The sequence below is a fragment of the Neomonachus schauinslandi genome, chromosome 10 (assembly GCF_002201575.2).
Source record: "Neomonachus schauinslandi chromosome 10, ASM220157v2, whole genome shotgun sequence".
Classification (NCBI taxonomy): Eukaryota; Metazoa; Chordata; class Mammalia; order Carnivora; family Phocidae; genus Neomonachus; species Neomonachus schauinslandi.
In genome coordinates this window covers 109536270-109558795 of record NC_058412.1, presented here as the reverse complement: position 1 = coordinate 109558795, position 22526 = coordinate 109536270, and the positions used below count along the sequence as shown (strand labels likewise).

The 22526-nt window shown below is 48.3% G+C and overlaps 1 protein-coding gene across 1 annotated transcript in view; it reads left to right on the top strand.

Annotated features, from left to right (window-relative positions):
- Positions 1-1599: 1599 nt before the first annotated feature.
- Positions 1600-22526, top strand: part of TMC2 (transmembrane channel like 2) — a 62223-nt gene continuing 41296 nt past the window's right edge. Inside the window, exons 1-3 of the mRNA XM_021689333.1 lie at positions 1600-1633; positions 13638-13956; positions 16507-16659. Of these exons, the coding sequence (XP_021545008.1) occupies positions 1600-1633; positions 13638-13956; positions 16507-16659 (506 nt within the window). The remainder of the gene's footprint in view (positions 1634-13637; positions 13957-16506; positions 16660-22526) is intronic.

Sequence of the window (22526 nt, the reverse complement as noted above, 5' to 3'; positions counted from 1 at the left end):
TGTGTCTGTGGAAGTCTTGTCTATAGAAAAGCCGATCTGGAGTTGCGGATTATTGTGTTGATTCTGCTGTTTGCTTATAGTTGAATAAAAAGAAAAACATTGTGTGGATGAAAAAAAATCTTAAAAAGTGTTAAAAAAAAAAAAAGTCAAAGGATGCAACTGAGAAAGAAAAGGACATGAAAGGACTCAGTTAAAAAAAAAAGATGTATCCTGAAGATAAACCTTTATCACCGGAGTCCTTATCAGAATCAGATTATATTGAGGCGGTATGGGCAAAAAAGAAGAAAAGCAGTGAAGAATGAGAAAAAGTAACAGTAAGGGTGCCTGGGTGGCTCAGTCGTTAAGCGTCTGCCTTTGGCTCGGGTCGTGATCCCTGGGTCCTGGGATCGAGCCCTGCATCAGGCTCCGTGCTTGGCGGGAAGCCTGCTTCTCCCTCTCCCACTCCCCCTGCTTGCGTTCCCTCTCTCACTGTCCCTCTTCCTCTCTGTCAAATAAATAAAATCTTTAAAAAAAAAAAAAAGGAAAGTTTTAAAGCCTGAGCTGAACCGTGTGCATTTCAGCTGCTACCTACCACATGGGATGGTTCTTGTTCCCCTTCCCTTGACCAAGGTGGCCAGGCCACGGGCCCTCCTGATAAGTAAATAACAAGGTCTAGGAGCAGGTTTATAACTATCATACTTTCAAAGTAGCGATATAAGCATAAATGATACTTTGAGAAGCCCCCCACAGTTCAATGGGCTGAGAAAATGTTTGTGACTTCTCCTGGGGACACAATCACACATTTTTGAGGGAAATGCTGAATGTCAGTTGAAAGACTAAGAAAAATGAAATTGTTATGTCCCCCCCCCTGACTTTCTGCTCACAGGGATCCCAGGTGAAGAACTCCACCCCCTAGGGCCTGACCCGATTCAGAGTCAGGATCGACTCTGAACCTCTGGTTTCCAAAGCAGCCAGATTTGCCCTTTTGGAAGACGGGCAGCAGTGGGAAGAGCTGCAGAGTAAGTGACAGGGAGCAGGAGGGGGAGCAGCTCATCAGAGGGGACCCAGGACTCGGCATCAGGATTCCTCGGGCGCGGCCCAGACCTACTGATTCGAATGCCCGATGTCAGTCCTGGGAATCTGCACTTTAAGCAGAAGCCCCGGTGATTGATTTTCACCAACTCCTAGGACTTTCCTGGTGCCCTGTCCCGACCAGAGACTCAAGAGAGAGGGAAAGAGCCCTGGACCGCTCCTCACATTCCCCAGGGCAGGTGGCTCATGGCTGGGAGGTGAGCTGTCAGCTCCTGGCCCCTCCAGGGCCCCTCCGTGTGTAAGTGATGCCTGAAACATGAGGCCACGCTGCCTCTTTGCTGGGGAACCTGAGCGGAGGAGTGTGTGGCCGGATTGAAGGGCTGGGACCTCCCCACCTCCCGCCCACCTCTCTCCCAACCTTCACCTACCTCCAGTTCAATCTCTAACAAGCCAAGGAACCCTGGCTGCTGGCGGGGCCCAGAAAGAGAGCCCGGCCACCATGAGGGAGGAAAGGCATCCCCGGCGGAAGGTGTGTGTGGACCAGCAAGCCGAGTGAGACAGCGTGGGGGCTGAGGAGCCCCGCGGACCATGAGCCACCAGCTAAAGGGCCGGGGGGAGGAAGGTGAGTGGTCCTCGTCTCTGAGGGGCCCACCCACGGGGTTCCTGAGCAGCAGTGGGGGACCAGGTGAGCAGAGGGGGGCTCTCGAGGCACAGGGCCCGGGCATGAGTCCAGGGCCTGCCACTTGCTCTCTGAGTGACCCCAGTCTGGTTATCCAGCCTCTCCTGGCCTCTTCTAGGAAATGAAGGCACGTTGCTTCCTGGCAGGGCCGTTGGGAGGATGAAAATGCTGTGCACCACCCCGTGCTGGTGTTGAGCAGCGGCGGCCCTCAGAGCCCACCGGGGCCTTCAGCCTCCTGCTCTCTTGGTTAGAATCGCCTTTCCTCAGCAATCCCCTCAGCAGCCTTCTCTGTCTGTCTGTCTCTGTTTGTCTGGGGCAGCAGGGTGTGGGATGTTCTGACCTCATGTCTTCTCCAGGGTGTCGGAGATATGTCAGGACCGGGGATGCTTGTTAGTGAAATAATCGGAGCCAGGGCCTGGTCTGAGGCAGCCGTCACCAGCTGAGGGTTCCCACCGTGAAACGGGGGTGACCCAGGGAGGGGGACTCCCAGAGGTCCGCCATCCGTCACGCGCCATCTCTTCCAGCAGGCCGTGGAGCAAGAGGGCGGGCGAGGAGCAGCTCTCAGGGCATGGGTGAGGTGGGACGATGCATGAGGTGGGGTGTGTGTGAGATGGGGTGATGTATTCCCTGTCCAGCCACCATCAAGAGTTCTCATCCATCGTCCTTCCTCTCTCCCTTCTTCTACCCCTCCCTCCCTCTCATATAAAGCGCCCTGGGGGCAGGTGCTAGGCCACCTTCCCATGCGGAATGTGGTGGCCACAGCTCTTCTGTGAGCCAGAGAGGGCTTTACCCAGAGTGGGGCCACCTGCTGCGGGAGGAGCCAGAGGAAGTATAGGCAGGAGACAAGACCTTCCACGGCCGTGAGGAGGGCGGGAGCCACAGGTCAGGCATCCTACACTTCAGGTCTTAGACGTGTTGGAGACATGACACCATTTTCTCCTTGAATCGCAGGCGGGGCCTGCGCACCCCTCAGTAAGCGAGGAAGCAGAATCTCAGGAAAGAATGGACTTCCAGGGGTGGGGATGGAAGAGAGTCCCCCCGGACAATTCCAAGGGGGAGGGACTTGTCCTGCTCCCACTCAGGCACACTGTAGGTACATGGACGCGCTGGCCAGGATCCACCTCCTTTGTCTCCTCTGCCAAGCCTTTCCCTCCTGTCATCCACGGCTCCTCCACCACTAGGAGCCTGAGTCCTTGCTGAGGCAGCTCCATGACAAAGGGGGAGACCCAGGAGCGAGACTTGTGGAAAAGCCAGGATCCTGGGCAGGAGGGAGGGGCCAGGGAGGCACCATTGGCATCTCAACATCCCTTCCTGCACCCAGAGCTGCCCCTTGGCCATGTCTGTCCTCCATACCCCACCCACCGTTCCATCATTCCTTCCCTCCAGAAATGGGGACAAGCGTTCGAAAGTGTGCCTAAGTGTGACTGGACGAGAAACCCCTTCCTCATGGGAGGGTCAGTGTTCATGGTGACAGTTGTCTAGATGTAGGATGCTCGGATCTGGTTCTCCATATTCCATTCTCCTTGTAGTCTTCCAGTTGCTGTCCCTTCTGCACCCAACCTGGCTCCCCTCTGCCCCAGCCAAAGGCACTGTTCTTGGGGATCACCTGTAGGCACATGGTCCTTAAGCAGGACTGAAACGGAAAGTCATTTTGCCTAAAATGCAAACCTTTTCTTCCTGAAATATGCCACTCACACCCCATCTCTCTTGTCATTTTTCCTTCCCCCATAAAGAAAGAAGAAATGGGTCAGAATTTTCATTTCAGGGGTCCAGATGGTCAAGGAATACAGCAAAGTTAAATATTGGGAATCCACTAAATGAACTGAAACCCAATTACATAAAGATTTTCATTTTAAATCTCCTCTGGAGTCACCTCTGAGGGGACCCGATAGCCTATTCCTTCAGCTAATAGTCTACAAGGAGAAAAAAAAAATGTCTGAGAATACAAAGTTATTTTCTCAAAGTAATTGTAATTTGTTATTACTCTAGTTGACAAGGAGGGTTAGAACTCTTCCTCCTCCCAGATCATTTGCTAAATGTACTTAACAGGTTAAAATCACCAAGTTGGAGGGTGAGCCAGACCCCCTGGGCCTTCCAGCTTCTCCTCAGCCTATTTTCACCTTGGTTCAGGTGCGTACGCATGAGGAGGCCTGTGACATGTGAAGGAGAGCGCGCTAGGCTTGGAGGTCTTCCTAATGTAGCAGCTGCTTTCCTGGCTCCTAAATTATTCATTATGTGGAGTCCATGGAAAACTGACTGTAAAGAAAAAAATTTAAAAAGCAGCTCATTTTCTGTGTAGAAGAGGCTTGGGGAAGATTGAAGAGCAAATTCTGGCTTGCTCTCCACATTCCATATGAATTGCGTTCAGTTGGGAAATAAGATTACAGCAGGCATTACAGCCTGTAAAAAATGCATGAACCCCCAACTTCTATCTACAGTGTTTGAAAGAATGCTTGGAAGAAAGCAGCTCATTACCAAAAAGAAGATCATTTGGTAGCTGATTGAGGACACACAGAGCTCAGAAGAAGATTCAGACAGATATTGACATTCTTAGCCAGTTCTTCCAAGCAATATAGTGCCAGGAGGGGATACAGGTCCAGGAGACCCTTCTCCTTCACCCCTTGCACACACTCTCTGCACTTCTGTTCTCTCTCTCTCACTTCTAGAACTCTCCTAGGGGTCACAGCAGCAGTGACACACACTTTCTCACACTCACTCCCAGGTCTTTGGAGGGAGTGGATTTGTTTATGGCTCCATCCCTCCTCCAAGATGGCAGCCGAGGCCTTCCAGAGCCATGGGGAAGAACATCTACGGGGCAAACCCATTTTTCACTGGCTTATACTGATCAGCTTCCTAACTTGGATGAGTTCTCATTATACTTAAGTAATCCTGCTTCACATTTTCTGACCAAGATTAGGGCAGGAGTGGGCCAAGAAAACCTGTCCCACGGCACATACAATCACCTATCTTTGCATCTGTAAACAGCACTCACTGCTTTTCAATGTGCTTAGGACCAGTTAGCTCATGCAGTAATTGCCCCAATTAGAAACCGAGTCCCAAAGATGGTTAATGGTGGAGTCAGACCGTTGCTTGGTGCCCTTTTGTGTGCAGCGACTGGGAGCCAGTGTCCATGTTCCACAACAACCTCTGCATTGTTGCTAGCGTGATACCTGGATGCAGACCACATCCTCCAAAACAGTGTTTGAAAGAATGCTTGGAAGAAAGCAGCTCATTACCAAAAAGAAGATCACAGGCTCCAGTATCACACCCTCAGCCTCCAGATTTCGACCCAGCTACCCCATGGGTATAGCTCTCTGGGCGACCTCCCCTTACCACATTCCCCATCCCCAGCAACTGGATCCCACCAGAGACTCAGCTCTGCCTTTGTCACCCCTACCTCAGACCTCTTGCATTTCCACCGGGGCCCCTCAAAATCCCCTGTTTCCTCTGCCTAGAATCCCCTCACCTTGCTAGCACCACCACCCCTCCCCTTCTTCTCTTGGCAAAATCCTGTCCATCCTTCAAGAATCAGAGTAAACATCAGTCCCAATTATACTTTGTCACACTCTCTGTATTTCCATGGCTTTTTTAAATCCACCATTTGTTCCTTCTTTTTAAAAACAAAAATTTGTTTGAGTTATTGTCAAAAACTGGCTCCCTAAATGTCACCAATGCAACCTATCAATAAGACAAAGCTGCTTTATTGCTTATAGCAGGCAAAGCTTTGGCAGTGTCTCAGAAAAGGGAAGGGAAGGTCAGAATTTCTTGAGAATTGGAAGTTTGATTTAAGGCAGGACTTCCAAAGTGGGGGGCTTGATTGGGATTGCATAAGAATTACAGTACAACAGTCCACAATAAAGAGCAAGGCCAGGATTTTGAGGCAAAGCATTCAAAGAACCTTAGGGTGCAAATTGTCTGTGATGCCTTCCATTGAAGAGCTGATGAGTCTTTGGGGAAATCTTGCAATGACCAATCAAGCCATTTGCCTGGGCAGGGGACTCCTGGAAAAATAAAGTCATGGTAATGAAGACAGAGGTATAGCACAAAGTCATCTTAATGCAGACACGAAGGTATAGTTTGGGTTCTCCGTGTCTGGGACGAGTGTGGGGTAAATGGTTTCAGTTCTCAGTTGGTCTTTGTGGTCATTTTTCAGCCCAAACTGAAGAATGTCAATCCAGATCTTCACCACTGTTTGAGGAATCCTAATTGCATGTCAATTGTCTGTGGATAGCTATTTGGACCTCCAAATTTCTGAGGGTAATTGTTTCAACCTGTATATGAGGTTCTCCAGCTCTTTCTTCTGGATGACTCTTTGCTGAATCATTTGACACACAACAGCTGCACAACAGTGTTTGAAACTCTGGGGATCACCGATCTGAACCCCGGTATACAGACAAATGCGAAGAGAAGGATTATGACCAGAGTTTGTATAGTTCACTTTGCAGCCAGCAGCCAAGAATGCCCAGACTAAATAAAAGAACAAATCTCATGCCCAATCGGAAAAGTCCATAGAACCAAATATGGGATCATTAATCAAAGTTCCCAGTTTCCTGATATCTTTGTTTACTTCCTGGATCTTTTTAGTAATATTAAAGATCTCTGAGAAGTCTTCAGGAATGCAAGTACAACATTCCTCTCCTGAAACATTGCACATTCCCCTAGAAAGGCCAAAATACATCAAAAGCAGCTCTGTTCTAGGCTCAGTCGGTGGAGCATGTGACTCTTGATCTTGGGGTCATGAGTTTGAGCCCCACATTGGGTGTAGAGATTACTTAAATAAATGAAACTTAAAAAAATAAAAAAAATAAGGCAGCTCTGTTCTAAATCATCACCTGTCCAATTTCATAAACCTCTCAGGAGATAGGTTCTTGGTGGCATTGTCTACTCACCTGCTATTTTCTTAATCATAACATTCACTTCACTATCCAGACCTCTTGTAAAGTATGGACATGAAAGTCCTGAATTTCACAATTCTCCTAGAGTAGTTAGGGCCGGTTCTTGAATCAGGGCCCATTTTTCTCCTTCTTCAGTGAAACTGTCTACTAATCTTGTTTTCCTATAAGACAAACTAATGGGCTAAAATAGATCCTGGGAATGTCACAGGCAATCCTGAGAATAGGTATTAGTTTACCAAAGTAACACGTTCCTGTCTGATTTGTAAGGGTAATAGTAGGCTTCTGTACCAGATCTGATACCAGTCATTGGGGACCACATAGTGATCTGGTTTTGGCCAAAATACTCCTATGGGATTGTGAAATAATGCTGTAATTTTTTGGCACTCTTCATCAAGAGTAGTTTGGTGTCGGGTGGTGAATTTTGTAGCATCGAGATCATTAGGTGGAACTAAAGAAAAAGAAGAGTAACATGTCTTACTTGTAGATCTGTGAAAGTGAGAGTCTCCAAAAATACACCACCTGTTCCCTGATCTCCTTCCAAATTCTATTTCAGCGAAAGTTCAAAGTTGTGACAAAAATAAACTGTCACAAAAGGTCTGGAAATATTGCTTCAACAGAGTCAAGGTCCTCCTAGGATGCGATGGGGGTTTGGATTTCTCACCACCTGGCCTGTTGTGGAATTTACCATCTAATACATCGCCCAATGGTTGAGTCCAGTTACCCAGGGAGCCAACTGATTTCTTACAAGGAACTGGGACCAAAGAAAGCTGAGTGGTTCCCAAGGGAAATAGGTACTTTAGCCAGTTCATGGATGAATTGTAACTGGGTATTGGATTCATTCCAAGGAGTGATTAAGGATGCAAACAACAATATTAGAAATAGAGGCTTATTAATAACCCAATTAAATGGGCGCCTGGGTGGCTCAGTCGTTAAGCGTCTGCCTTCGGCTCAGGTCATGATCCCAGGGTCCTGGGATCGAGTCCCACATCGGGCTCCCTCCTCGAGGGGAAGCCTGCTTCTCCCTCTCCCACTCCCGCTGCTTGTGTTCCTGCTCTCGCTATCTCTGTCTCTGTCAAATAAATAAATAAAATCTTTTAAAAAAATCCAATTAAAAATAGCCTTAAGTTAGCACAAGATAGAATTAGATTAAAGAATAGAAAACAGAGGAATACAGGTTACAAAGTGACAATCTGTGGTCTTGTTCCATGGATTTTGGGCACAGCTGTCTATATCCAAAGACTGTCGGCTTTAACCCTCAGCCCGAGGTCACCAGTAGGGACAGTCTTCGGTAATTTGAAGATGGGGATGTCTCTTCAGATGAAGGACATGAATCCAAGAATCAAATCCTTGACAGTTTCACTACTGTGCTAGTTGTTAGCAGTATGCGCTGAAGTCCTTCAATCAGGGTTCTGAGACAGTCCTTTGGTTGAAGACAAAAACTCTAGCCTACAATTGAGGTTTCAAGGAACTTTCAGAGTAAAACAGGTGGTATCTATAAGTGACAGAAACTTAAAATGGCTATGGTTAACTTATTACTGATAACTTTCAAAAGTGAAACATTTCATAGCAATAATGAAACTGACCAGGAAATTTGGTCGTTCCTATAGGATGCAAAACAAACGTAATAAGGCAATTGAAACGTTTTGGGCAAAATGTTTATAACAATTAAGCATGTTTTTACAGACAAGGAACATTATCTCTGACTTATAAAGATGGTTAAACATAATCTTTACAGAGAAAATATCTTGCGGTATAATTAGATAAAGACATATATACAACAAAACAAGAATATATCAAGCATATAAGAAAAAGATGTCAAGACTATTAAGAGATTCAGTGAGTCCAGAGTAAGTCCTAAGCATGTGTGCTGTTTTTTTTTTTTTTTTTTTTGAGAGAGAGAGAAAGAGGGAGTGGGAGCGGCAGAGGGAGGGAGAGAGAGAGAGAGAGCGTGCGCAGAGCCTGACATGGGGCTCAATCCCAGGACCCTGAGATCATGACCTGAGCCAAAATCAGAGAGTCAGATGCTTAACCAACTGAGCCACCCAGGCGCCCCTAAGCATGTGTATTTTAATAAAGCTCCATAGGTAAATCTGATATGTATCTCCAGTAGAAAAGCAATGGCCTGAAAGATGCCAGATTCAAATTAAAGACTTGATACCAAATAAACAATTTAAATGACAACTGAATTATGACTGATTATTATACTGTTGCCTAATATCAGGCAAAGCACCTTCAGGACTCTGATTATGGAAACAGGTCATGGACAGCAAGGGCAATGACAAATCTCTAGGAACTGCCCATAGAGCATACAGTTGCTGAAATATTTAAACATTCGACCTATACCAGTTTAAGCTAGAAAAGGCTAAGAATCTCTTCTGATTTGATAACTTTTCTCATGAAACTCCAACGTAACATATCAAATAATCTTTATTGTTTCTGGCACCTCTCTTTTCTGTAAGGTGGAAGAATAAGTTTTTGTGATTTTTCCAGGACCTTCTGGGAAATCTCTAAGATAGTTTTAGGTACAAAAGATATTCTGAAAGTTATTTTACTTCCTTTTACACTTAGGAGTCAATCTTAGAAAAAATAAATCAAAAGTTGTCAGATTTGAACACTTAGGATAGGATCGCGTGTGTCTTAGAAACAATATTTGACTACTCATTTATTTTATGGGCCAGAATGTAGTCTATCTTGGTGAATGTCCATGTGGGCTCAAAAAGAATGTGTATTCTGCTGTTGTTGGATTAAGTGTTCTATAAACATCAATTAGATCCAGTTGATTGACGGTGCTGTTCAGTTGAACTATGTCCTTATCGACTTTGTATCTGTTGGATCTCTCGATTACTGACAAAGGGGCTGGACTCTCCAAATATAATCATGGATTTGCCTATTTCTCCTTGCAGTTCTATCAGTTTTTGGTGTTCTGTTGTTAGGCATATACATGTTAAGAATTGTTATGTCTTTTTCAGAGAACTGATCTCTTTAACATCATGTAATGTAATGCTTTACTTTTTCCCTGATAGTTTTCCCTGCTCTAAAATCTGCTCTGTCTGAAATTAGTACAGTTACTCTAGCTTTCTTTTGGTTAGTGTTAGCATGGCATATTTTCCTCCATCCTTTTCTTTGTAATCTGTATTTGTCTTTATATTTAAAGTGGATTTCTTCTACATGATTTCTTGTTGGGCCTTTTTTACTATCGACTCTGACAATCTCTTTCTTTAACTGGTATATTTACACCATTGTTGTTAAGGTGATTGTTTATATAGTTGGATTAATATTTGCCATAGTTGCTGTTTTCTATCCTTGGCCCTTGTTCTTTGTTCCTATTTTTGTCTTCCACTCTCCTACCTTTTGTGGTTTTGACTGAGCCCTATTTCATATGATTCCAGCTTCTCTCCTTTTTTTAGCATATCAGTTATACTTCTTCTTTTTTTAAACTTTTCTTAGTGGTTTTACTAGAGTTTGCAATATCCGTTTATAGTTCATCCTAGTCCGCTTCCAAATAACACCCACCATACCACTTCATGGGTACTGCAGGTACCTTATAACAGAGTGCTCCCAGTTCCTCCTTCCTGTCCCTTGAACACTGCTGCCATTCATTTCACTTATCCATAAGCTACAGTCACCCAATACATTGTTGCTAGCATTGTTTTAAACAAACTCTCATCTGTTGGATCAGTTAAGAATAAGATCTCAGGGGCACCTTGGTGGCTCAGTCGGTTAAGCGTCTGCCTTCGGCTCAGGTCATGATCCCAGGGTCCTGGGATTGAGCCCCGCATCAGGCTCTCTGCTCAGCGGAGAGCCTGCTTCTCCCTTTCCCTCTGCCTGCCGCTCTGTCTACTTGTGCTATCTCTCTGTCAAATAAATAAATTAAAAAAAAAAAATCTTGGGGCGCCTGGGTGGCTCAGTTGGTTAGGCGACTGCCTTCGGCTCAGGTCATGATCCTGGAGTCCCGGAATCGAGTCCCGCATCGGGCTCCCTGCTCGGCGGGGAGTCTGCTTCTCCCTCTGACCCTCCTCCCTCTCATGCTCTCTGTCTTTCATTCTCTCTCTCTCAAATAAATAAATAAAATCTTTAAAAAAAAAAATCTTAAGAATAAGATCTCAGGACACCTGGGTGGCTCAGTCCGCTAAGCATCTGCCTTCGGCTCAGGTCATGATCCCAGGGTCCTGGGATCGAGTCCCACAGTCAGGCTCCTTGCGCAGTGGGGAGCTTGCTTCTCCCTCTGCCTGCTACCCCCACCCCCCTTGTGCACTCTCTCTCCCTGTCAAATAAATAAATAAATAAATAAAAATCTAAAAAAAAAAAAAGAATAAGATCTCAGATCTCAGCTTAGAAGTTTCTTCCTTCTGCGGTGCCTGGGTGGCTCAGTTGGTCAAGCATCTGACATTTGATTTCAGCTTGGGTCATGATCTCAGGGTTGTGGGATCAAGCCCTGCTGCCCTGGGTGTGGATCCTGCTTAAGATTCTCCTTTCCCTTTCCCGCTGTCCCTCCCCCTGCCTTGCTTGAAGTCTGGGTGAAGCCCACCCCTGTGCTTCTTGAATCAGAGAACTGATCACACTGTCTCTTTCACTAACTCAAAACATGTTGAGGGACAGAATCTTGTCAGTCTTATTTGCTGCTGTAGCCTGTGTAGTATTTAGTCAATGATCAATACATGTTTTGGTATGGGTGAGTGAATTAGTGAATAAAAGACCTTTGAGTTCTTGGCCAACTCAGTTGGCCAGGCAGGCAGGCACCTTGTCCATTTGAAAATGCTACCAATATCCTAGTTTGAAACCCAAAAAGAGAACTTGGAGCAGTTTCTCTCTGAACCTCAATGCAAATTCCATTCACAAATCTAGCATGCTCCAGCTTCCATCACACTTCGACAGATATTATCTCGGTTGGATTTCCCTACCACACTTTGAGATAGGTGTCTATAGATCAGGTTCCCTGGAAGCAGAGCCTGAGATAGGGATTCTTTTTTTTTTTTTTTTCAGTTGGTTAAGCGTCTTATTTATTTATTATTTATTTGACAGAGAGAGACACAGTGAGAGAGGGAACACAAGCAGGGGGAGTGGGAGAGGGAGAAGCAGGCTCCCCGCAGAGCAGGGAGCCCAATGCGGGGCTCGATCCCAGGACCCCGGGATCATGACCTGAGCCGAAGGCAGATGCTTAAAGACTGAGCCACCCAGGCGCCCCTGAGATAGGGATTCTTGAGCATGCAATATATCAAGGGCGAATCTCAGGAGGTGTGGAGTGAGGGAAGCAGGGCAGGGCAAGAGAAGGGCAAGAGAAGCAAGGATGTGGCTATGGGCTGACTCAAAGAGAGGAAAGGGATGTAAATTTCTGGACATTTCCCAGCAAGATAGTTCCCATCAACCAAGAAGGGAGAACCTGTGCGCTATTAGGGCTACCGCACACGGCAGCTGGGGGAGGATGGAGTGGCCAGGTAATGGGGATCTGGGTGGACCACCACCAGCACTTACTGGAGTATCTACAAGGAAGCTGACTCAGAAAGAATAAGCAACCTGCCCAGAGCTACCCAGATAACAACCATCAGAACCAGACTTCAAGCCCAGAAATCCAGACTCTGAATCCCCAGCTCAGTCTGCCCAAATCCAGCCCCATTTATCCTTGGCTAGTTCTGGTTGCTGTTTGACAGGGTGGCTTGCTTCTCAGAGTGTAAAATCTCAAGGGTCAGGGAAGCAGAGAGGAAATCTCTCTGGGGCCACCATATTACAGGCACAACCTTGAGAGGCTGGGTAAGGAGGAGGGTAGAGGTGAGAATTTGGGAACCTGGGACTCCACATCCCAGACTCTATCACTGCTGCTGGGAATGGCAGGTGGCAAACTTCTCCTCTGCTTTGCCCAAAGTTGGGGCTTTGGCAATGCAGCTGGGAAAATCTCCCTGCCCTTGGCAGAAAAGCCTGGATGGGGGCCCGTGTGGGCAATGAGAACGAGTGCCCTGCACAATACTGTTTCCAGGCACTGCCCACTCGGATGTGGGGGCTCAGAGTGCAAGAGTGGCAAGGCAGGCTGGAGACAGGAGGGGAGGGGGCCTTTGTTGAGTACTTCCCACGGGCCAGACCTTTTACTCCTGCTTTTAATTAACCGTCCCCGCCCCTCAGCCACATAAGGAAATTGGAGCTTCTAGAGCCATTTTACAGATGAGGAAGCTGAGGTGCAGAAAAGTAATTTATCTGTGGTCACAGAGATAAAAAAATGATAGAAATGATCTTTTTAGGCAAAGCAGTCTAGCTCGAAACCTGTGTTTTTCCTATAAGCAAAAAATATCTTATTTCTGGGTAAAAGTATTAGGGTAATGACATCCATTCTCAGATGTCAGTCATTGTTCTAGTCACTGTTCTGTGTTCATTAACAAGCTAATGGAGTAAGATGAACATCCCCCATGATAGAGATGAGCTGAGACTCAGAGCAGTCAAGTGACCTGTTCAAAGACACCCAGCTAGTAAGTGGTGGAGACGTTGGTTATTAATACCAGAACTGCATGATAATTTCCCTGCATTTAATTTGTAAATGCTTATACAAAGAATTGTACTTAGTGTAGCTGTTGGGCAAACTGTTGAGGAAATTTCATACTGTCAATTCTGTCCAACCAGGCCATTGGCCAATGCCACAAAGTCATGCCTTACAAACATACACACACACTCAAAGGCAGGGACACGTCAGGCAGCAGCTCCTGGGGAAAGGAAACTGCCCAGCCCTTCCTTGCCAGTGGTCCACGCTTGCCAAACAGAGAACCATGCTTGGCTGGCCCTGGGGCTCCGGAGATGACTCAGTTCTGATCCCAAGGAACTACATACCCAAGAAGAGGAAAGGCATGTGCCTAGGTTTCTACCTGAGGTTTAGGCAAGAGCGTGGTAATGCCAAGCTGTCAGAGGAGGGAGACATTAATTCTCATCCCAAACCAGAGTCTCCAAAGAAGTGGCCTTTGGAGCCAACAAGCTCCAGGAAGCATCTTGGACATCTGATTCCTCACAGCTGGGGGCATTTTCCTGCGGTGGAGGCCAGCGAGGCCAGAACTGTCCCTTTCCTGTCCCTGCAGGTGACAGGTCCGGGAGGAGACCCACAAGGAAGCAGGCTGCCAGAGCCGAAGGTGCGGCGGGCAGGCGTGGAGCTCAGCCTGGCCAGAAGGAGCCGGCCGGGGGCAGCCCAAGGCCAGGGTCTCCCCGGAGGAAGCAGGCAGAGCCCAGGAGACACCTAGAGGAGCTGGGGGAGCAGGGGCGGAGCTCCGCAGAGAGGACCTTCGAGGGGAGGAGGAAGAGAGATGGGAGGGCTTCCCTCAAGAAGCAGAGAGCTCCCCCAAAGAAGGAAAAGGAGGTGTCAAGGAAGGAGGAGATGTGGAAGCGGCCAAAGAAACACAGGTATGTTGTGATTCTGGTTCAGGTGCGTTTTTTGATGGGCACCCTCCTCTCCTGTGGCCCCTCTCCCTCCCCTGATGAAGGGCTGAGGTCCCCTCCCCTGGTATAGGTGACCCCACTCTCATCTGCTTCTGTTTGTCCCTGCCTGTCCACTACCCTGCCTTCCCCATCTGGGGCAGAAATGGGATGAGGATCTTGGTCATCCCAGGCGGACTGGCCACTGGGTACTCTCAGAGCCAGGGCCCCCTGTCTGGCAGGAAGCACTGAGTGGGGAGGTGACATGGCAGCCAGGTGGGATAAGATCCCAAGTCTCCTGAATCTCAGCTGGTGGCTCACCACAGCTCTGGAAGAAGCACTGAGAGAAACGAACAAAATTGGATTTAGCAGTCATCATAGAACTTAAGCACACCATTTCCCCAATCCGGACCTCTGTCCTCTTCTGTGATATGTGGCTTCGATCTAGAGGACCTTCAGGGATTCCAATCAGTTCCATTCTTGGCTGCAAATTTTGATGGGACATCAGCTTCTCTTGGCCTCCCTTTTTGGCTTTACTCACTTCTTGGGAGGTTTTAAGAATCCCTGTTGATAATGGCTGGGGAGGCTTTTGAAATAGTTGAAGGAATTGGTGTTATGGTGAAGATGATGTTCCTTCCCACAGGGCTCTAGGCTCTTCCACCGGACCTCTCCACCTTTACAGTGGGAACTGTGGCCCTCAAAAGGGCCCACTGATTTTTTCTGTCACCCATGCCAGCCATTCCTGGCTTGGTTGGGGCTTTTGTCTACTGTCTGATTGTCCTTGGACATCAGCTGAAGGGGTAAAGAAAGCATGGTGCCCTTAGCAATTTAAAGAGAACTTGAATGCATGTTGATTGGGCCCTGGAGTGTCCTGAACTTTAGAGGGAGGCTGCCCCCCGCCAAACAGACCGCAGATATCTGGATGGCAGATGCAAAGTCAGCTGAGTGCAGTGGCAGGGCATAGAGAGACAGAAAAGACTCAGTCCTGTTCCCAGCTGCTGACAGTCTAGCAGTGGAGATAGGCCATGGGCATCAGTCATCACAAGACAAGGCAGAAAGCAATATGTATCTGAGAAAGGATTTAATGAAATGCCTTCTTGGGGGGGCACTGGGACATCAAGGTTCCTCCACGGAGAAGGTAAGCATTCCAGCCGGTCGTCCAAGTACAGGTGGCATTTGAACAAGCAATGACCGAATGCTCCCCAACCCCAGACTGAGGGAACCCCTGTGGAAAGACTCAAAGGCAACCATCATGGGATGTGCCCAAGGGTTCCCAGCAGTGAAGGGTTTGAATTCCTCAGAAATTAAGACTCACAGGCGCTGCTGTAAATTGTTCTCTAACCCAAGCCCACATCCTGGTGTTTCCGTCTATGGAACTTGCTAAGAAGGCAGCTGGGGCCTGGCTTTTTCCTGCACCCCCCTCACCTCGGGGGGCTGGTGTCCCTCCCAGAGTCACTGAGTCTGCGAGTGAAGGATGCTGCAAGGAGCACACACAAGAACTAGGATTTTGTGGAAGGCGAACACATCGTCTTGTCTGTGAGATGCTGAGGCTCCTCACATGGGGAGAAGGGTTCCAGCTGGAAGCTGCCCCTCCCTGTGCCGTCCAGCACCGTCCCCACCAGCCGGCGGGCTGAACCCTTGAACTGTGGCCAACTCGACCAAGGCGCTGAATTTCTAATTTCCTTTCTTTTTAATTCAGTGTTAATACTACTGGGTTGACACAGGAGTTTGTGAATTTACTTAACTCGGACAGACAGCTGTAGCTTTGAGATCAATTTAACTTTGAAGCCAGTGCATTTCCTCTTAAAAATAAAAGGCAAACTGCTTTTGTCAATGCAGATGCAAATGTCAAAGGGAAGTGACCTTTTGCTACTTGACTCATTTGTTGGGAAACTTTTAAGTATGTCTAAAACAACCTGGGTATGTGAATCTACCGTTTCAACTACAAATTTTATGAAATCCCGGATGCAGATCAAGTATGTTCGAGGAAAAGTTAATGTCTGACTTGACACGCACAGTGGTTGTGGGATGAGCACCAGATTTTGAAGACAGTACAAGAAGAATATAAAATATCTCATGAATAATTTTTATATGGGTTGCATGTTAAAATGACAATTTTTGACACATTGCATTCAGTGAGATGTATTATTAAAATTAACTTGCCCATCTCCTTTTGTCATTTTAATGTGGTTACTAGAAATTTTTAAATTACAACATGTGGCTCGGGTTGTATTTCTACTGAGCAGAGAATTGTGCTCGAATGTGGTGGGTGCGGAGGACTCAGAGAAATGGAGTCGGAGGAGGCAACTGTCCCGGTGTTTTGGGCTACAGGACAGAGCGGTGGCTTCTTCTGACAGGCGAGGGGAGTCACTGAGGGCTTCTGGGCAGGCACGGGCCTCTGAGGGGTGGTCAGCGCTGGGAGGGCCAGGGAACACAGCCCACCTGCCTTGCCTGTGGGCTTCTCTGCATTCCACAGAGCACCTGAAGACACTTGCCAGCTTTTCACTCTCCCTTGCTCTGCCCTGGCTCTGCCTCCAGACCACCCTCCTTGGCCTCCAGTGCTTCTGGAGCGGAGACTCTGTCAGAGGAGGAACGGGCCCGGATCCTGGAGCAGGTAGAAGACAAGAAGAAGCTCATTGCCACCATGCGGAACAAGCCCTGGCCCATGGCGAAAAAGCTTAGGGAGCTCAGGTGAGTGGGTGGTGGTCGACCAGGGCCTTTTGATGTCCAAAAGGCTCAGGTCCTTCCGATGGCCCCAGAGCCCCTTCCCCTTCTCGGCCCCAAGAAGACTTGACAGGAAGGGGGATTCACCCTCCCGCTCTGCTTTGGTCCCTTCGCTCCCCAGCATAAGCACAGTGCGTGAGTGGGGGGCTGTTAGAGCCCAGAGAAGCCTGAGTGGGGGGCTGTTGATGGAGGCCCTGCCATTGGCCAGCACCGAACAGGGTCTGGCGGGAGAGACAGAGGATCATGGCGGTCTGGCATAGAGCCAACCTTTCCGCGCTGCCCGACCTCCCTCTGTCCCGCACCCCTTCCCCTTCATCCGGTGGCTTCTGTGCCTCCCTCACAACCCAAGACAGACATGCCTTCCTTGGGGGGCTTTCTGTGGCACCCCCCCCACCTCGACAAGTTCAGAACTCCCTCCATGTTCTTTAGGCCCCCAGAACGGCTCCCTGTGTAGCACACTCACCTGTGTGTCTGGGGTGGGGGGCCGGGGGAGCAGGGAGTGGGTCTGTCTCAGCTACTCTCGTGGCCCGAGTGCCTGACCCTGGACCAAGCTTGCCATGATGCTCCGTGAATATTGTTCAGGCCTCATACCCAAGGCCTTGACTCCTGTTTTCAGCTCCGGCTTCCATACAAAAGGCCAGCACCCCAAGCATTTTATGAGTCTCACATCCCTGCTGCGGGAGTCACATTGCTTAACTTCTGGTTTTCTACTTAAAAAAAAACTAAAGCAAAACCCATCCAACATTACCATTTCCCCCCAAGTTCCCCCCTGGCTTTTCTGCCACAGGGTTGGGGGGGCACTCCCTCTCCCCTTCCCTCTTTATGAAGCCCTTTTCCCTGGCTCCTCTCACACATGAGTTTCCCAACGCTCAAGTCAAATACCTCACCCTCTATTACGTCGAACAATTTGGCAGCTGCGTTTGGACACATTGGGCCTCACGGTTTGCCCCCGAGAGGCGCTGCCAAGATGCTGGCCGCACGGACACGGGACAGGGTTCTGGTAAACAGAGCTTACTCCATGCCAGCAAATTATTACATCGTGTCCTATGCAGCCACAGGAAGAAATGCGTGCCTGTGGTGCCCACGGGCCAGTGCGGACCCACAAGCGCTGGGCATGATGGGAGTGCTCTAAATCCGAACTAATACCGCAGCCGATAGCCGCAGGTGGCCAGTAAGCACTTAAAGAGTAGTGAATGTGACCAAGACACAGATGGTTTTGGTTTTATTAAAAATAATAATAATAATAATAATTTGTTTCAATTAAATCATCCCATGTGGCTAGCAGCTACAGTTCGGGTGGCAGGGACAGCTCTAGGCAGTGGCTGTCTGCCTTCTCAGCCCCTTTTTCTGAGACTCTTCTCTCTAGTCCGTCGGGGCCATGTTCTTCTTCCTGTCAGGGGGGCGCAGAACAGCCATCTGTCACCCTCGCGGAACCTCACCCCCACTCAGGTGTCACCTGAACACATCTTTTATTAACAGTGGAAAAAGAGCGACTGAAGTGCTTATGGAAATGAGATCTCCCACCAGCTGGAAGTTGCAGCGACTGGGAAAATTCCTGAGGGCTGTCCAGCTGCCCAGAGGAGAAGTCTGACATCTCCTCCAGCCCGAGGGCAGAGCTCCTGCTCTTGGGGTGAGTGGGAAGTGGCTAAAGCCTGGGAAGCCGAACAGACCCATGCATCTGTCCCTGGGGCAGGGATCCTCAGCCAACACTGGCCTCTCCCTTGCAGGCCTCCCTCCTTCCTCTTCCCTCTCCCAAGACTCCTCCTCCCAGACTCAAAGTCTAAGGCCAGGGAGCCTCTGCATCTCCAAGCAAGCTGGCGCCTCTGCCTAGATCTTTGCTTTCTGCCAGCCCACCCTGGCTAATTCCCACACACCCCATAAGACTCGGGCCAATGTCCCCTCTTCAGGGAAGCTCCCCACTGCCCTCCCTGCATTCAGGCTGAGTTATTTATTGCCCCTCTGATCCCCAAGGCACTGTGTCCTCACTCGACTGGGTGCTCTGCTCTGCAGAGCTACGTCTCATTCATCTTTCACGATTCTTTCTTTTTGATAAATTGCCTCCACTTGCTGAGGGCTCCCTGTGTACCAGACACTGTTCTGAGTGCTGGTGTGTGTCACAGCCCACTTAATCCTTACAGCCACCCTGTCATACAGGGACTATTCTTATTGTCCCCCATGTACTGATGAGCAAATTGAGACACAGAACAATCAAGTCATTTGCCCCCGGTTTGCAAGGTGAGTTAAGTGGCTCAGTTAGCGTTTGAACTCAGGAATTCTGGCTCCGGCCTGCACTCTTCATTGGTAACCGTTTCTCTAGAGTTACTAAACATTCTAGGATGTATCCCTTTGCATCCTCTATGATTTCCTTTTCTGGCAGTGAGGTTTTCCGTTGCAAACAGCATTCCCAGACTACATCTTCTTTTTTTCTTTTTCTTTTTCTTTTTTAAGATTTTATTTATTTATTTAGAGAGAGCTTGGGGAGAGGCAGAGGGAGAAGAAGAGAGAGAATCCCAAGAAAACTCGCACTGAGCGCGGAGCCCGACCCGGGGCTCCATCTCACGACTCTGACATCATGACCTGAGCCAAAATCAAGAGTCGAACGGTTAACTGACTGAGCCACTCAGGCGTCCCTACATCTTTTTTTCAGAAGCAATGGTGTGGAGACCCCAGTCTCTGGCCCACTCAGGCGGCTGGCTGACGTGGGCATAGTTGTTGGGACAACCGAGGAAGGGCTGTAATGCATGAAGAACACCGATGGTGAACTGGGGCAAGCCTGCGCTCCCACCCCTGCCGCATCCAGGTGGCTTTGGCTGGCTGGTCAGTGCCCCTCAGGATGATTTCCTTCCCTTAAGAAGCCCTCTGAGCCTCACCTTCCTCATTTACAAAATGGGAATAATAATATCTACCTTGTAGAGTTGTTCAGACCAATTCAAAATATTTGTATTGTGTCCAGCATGTGGTGTGCAATTGGTAAATAGCAAATAGTTCTTGCCATTATTAAGGCTTGACCATCTTCTGTGTCAGACACTGTGGGGAGGAGAGGGGGAGGGGAACAAAGATGGATCAGAGAAGATATTGCAAAAGGTATCATTAAGAACACAAGATAGGCCATAATGTTGGCAAAAGAGCTTCTAGGGCCCATGAGTCAGGGATGTTTGCTTTAACCATAGAATTAATCAGGTGTGTCCCTCAACTTTATCAGAAGCCTGATATCTTAGAAAATTACCCAAGCTGCTTGCTTTCTTCAGAGAGATCTGAAGAATTCCACTTCCAGGAAGATAGGGTAGATATTCTTCTGCCTATTTTTCCCACTGAGTACAACTAAAACCCTGGACATTATCTGTAAAGCAAACATAAGAAGACTCAGAAAGGTGGACAGAAGAAGATGGTCTGGTTAAGGACCTCAGGACCAAAGGATTGATCAGGCATTGAGTTCTGGGGTTTTCTTCTTGCCCTCTATTTCCCAGACTGGATATTAGAGAAGCTGGGAACCCAGAAACACGGACAGACACACACAGACAAAAAAAAAAAAACACCTCAAGAAAAATCTGCTCTCTCTAGTCAAAGGACCAGGAAAGGGACAGTCTGGCAAGACAGAAAACTCTTAGGCATTAACAATCCTACTCTAGCCAAGCCCCACAAACAGAACAGCAGCCCCATCCCTGCCCCTGGCAGCAAAGGCCAAGTGGGGAAGCCTAGATTTTCTCCCTTGCCAGGTTATAACTGGTGCCCCCAGGGCCCCCACCAGAGTGGTATCAGAAGAGGCTGAGTGGGGAGCAGGGACTTTCCTCCCCACTGGGCAGTAAGGAACCCTCCCTCTCCCTCTGGTGTCTGTGCAAGCCACAAGGCGAGTCTGGACTTTCACCACCACCTGGCAGTAACAAGTCATCCCTCCTAGCCAGGAAGATGTGAGGAGAACCTGGTTGGAAGCCTGAACTCCCATCCTTGCTCAGCAGTAATGAAGAACTCCTACCCAGCCTCGGATGCCAAAGCGGGCCGAGTGAGGAGCATGGACTTCCACCTGGAAGTAACCAGACAGCATCCCTTTCACTCACTGAAGCAGTGGCAGAGGATTCTGCTAAAGCAGAAGATTTCAACAAGATCCAGAGTCTTATAATATCCAAAGTATCCAGGCTTCACCTGCAAATCACTCATCGTACCAAGAACCAGGAAGATCCCAAGCTGAATGATAAAAGACAACTAAAGATGCTAACACCAAGATGACATGGGTGCTGGGATTAGCTGGCAAAGATTTTATTATTTTTTTAAAGATTTTATTTATTTATTTGACAGAGCGAGAGATAGCGAGAGCAGGAACACAAGCAGGGGGAATGGGAGAGGGAGAAGCAGGCTTCCCGCTGAGCAGGGAGCCTGATGTGGGGCTCGATCCCAGGACGCTGGGATCATGACCTGAGCCGAAGGCAGACGCTTAATGACTGAGCCACCCGGGCGCCCCCATCACTGGCCATCCTAACCATGTTTTCCAAACTTGTGTTCACTTTACTCACAAAGAGGGTCTTCCAGGAGGCAAACGTGGGGGGGATTCTGAAGTGTGGTCTGGGTTGTCTCTGCGCCTGAAAGCCTTTTCTTCAGTAACTACCTCCTCTGCTGAGTGCTGGAGGGGCCTGAGGGGTTAATCATCACCTGCCTAAAGTGACCTTGAGATCCACACCCCTAAAAGCTTCCTCAAAACGGGATGCCTCCTCTCTTGCCTTTTCACTGCATTTACCACACACTGTCAGGTTTGAGGAAAAAAGACAGGCGAGTTTGCGGGAAGTTCCCTTTTCAAAGGACACTTGGTGACAAGGAGGGGACAGAAGCACCTTACAGAAGTAAGATTTGCAACAATCGGGAAGCACCGGGCAGGAGCCGATGTTTCCATAAACCAAATACTCTCTGGTAAGGAAGAATGGGACAGTCTGGATTATAGGTAACATGTTTAAAAAGGAGTTTGCTGAAAAAAGTTAGTTGTTACTATTTCCATATCTTCACTGTATCCAGAAAAGCTTGCTGTGTCCACCAAAATTCTTAAACCAGGTGGGCTTTTCATAGTGAATGGTCCTCAAAGTTTGTACCCAGTGCTGGGCATGGCCCTCTGTTCTCCGGAGGGCTCTCTGGGGGTCCAGATATCAAGAAGAAAAGCATTTGCTGCCGGGCCCAATGGCTCAGGAACATGAGCTGGCTCTTTGGAGAATCCTCACTTGAAGTCCCCAAATCTTAAAAGCTGGCACATTTAAAGATTTATTTATTTATTCTAGAGAGACTGGGGAGAGGGGCAGAGGGAGAGAATCTCCAAGCAGACTCCCCACTGAGCGCAGAGCCCGATCAGGTGGGGCTCGATCCCACGGCCCAGGAGATCATGACCTGAGCCGAAACCAAGAGTCGGACGCTCAACCGACTGAGCCACCCAGGTGCCCCAAAAGTTGGTGCATTTAAACTCACGAACTCCAAGGGCTTAGGAGCCTCTGCTCACTTGTAAAATACAGGAAGAGAACAAAAATGCAAATTTCATGAAAACATTTTTTTTGTGGCATGGCTGTGTTAGTTAGATAACTAACTGCCAGGACATGGCCTTGGGGGCAAACAGGGAGCTGATCCCATTAAGGAGCCTTAATCCCCTACAGACCAGCTTTTGACCCCAGGGGCTCGGGAGCTAGACAGTCACCCTCATTAATAGAGAGACATCGGAATAAAACCAGCTTCAAGATTAACCTGAGGTTAGAATGTGACTTTGACGCTTGATCTGCCTGCACATACACTTTGGAGGTGGGATAGGGATCGCGTAGCAAACAGTGGGGGCTGTAGCCCTAGCCCCGACACGCAGCTCCACAGCG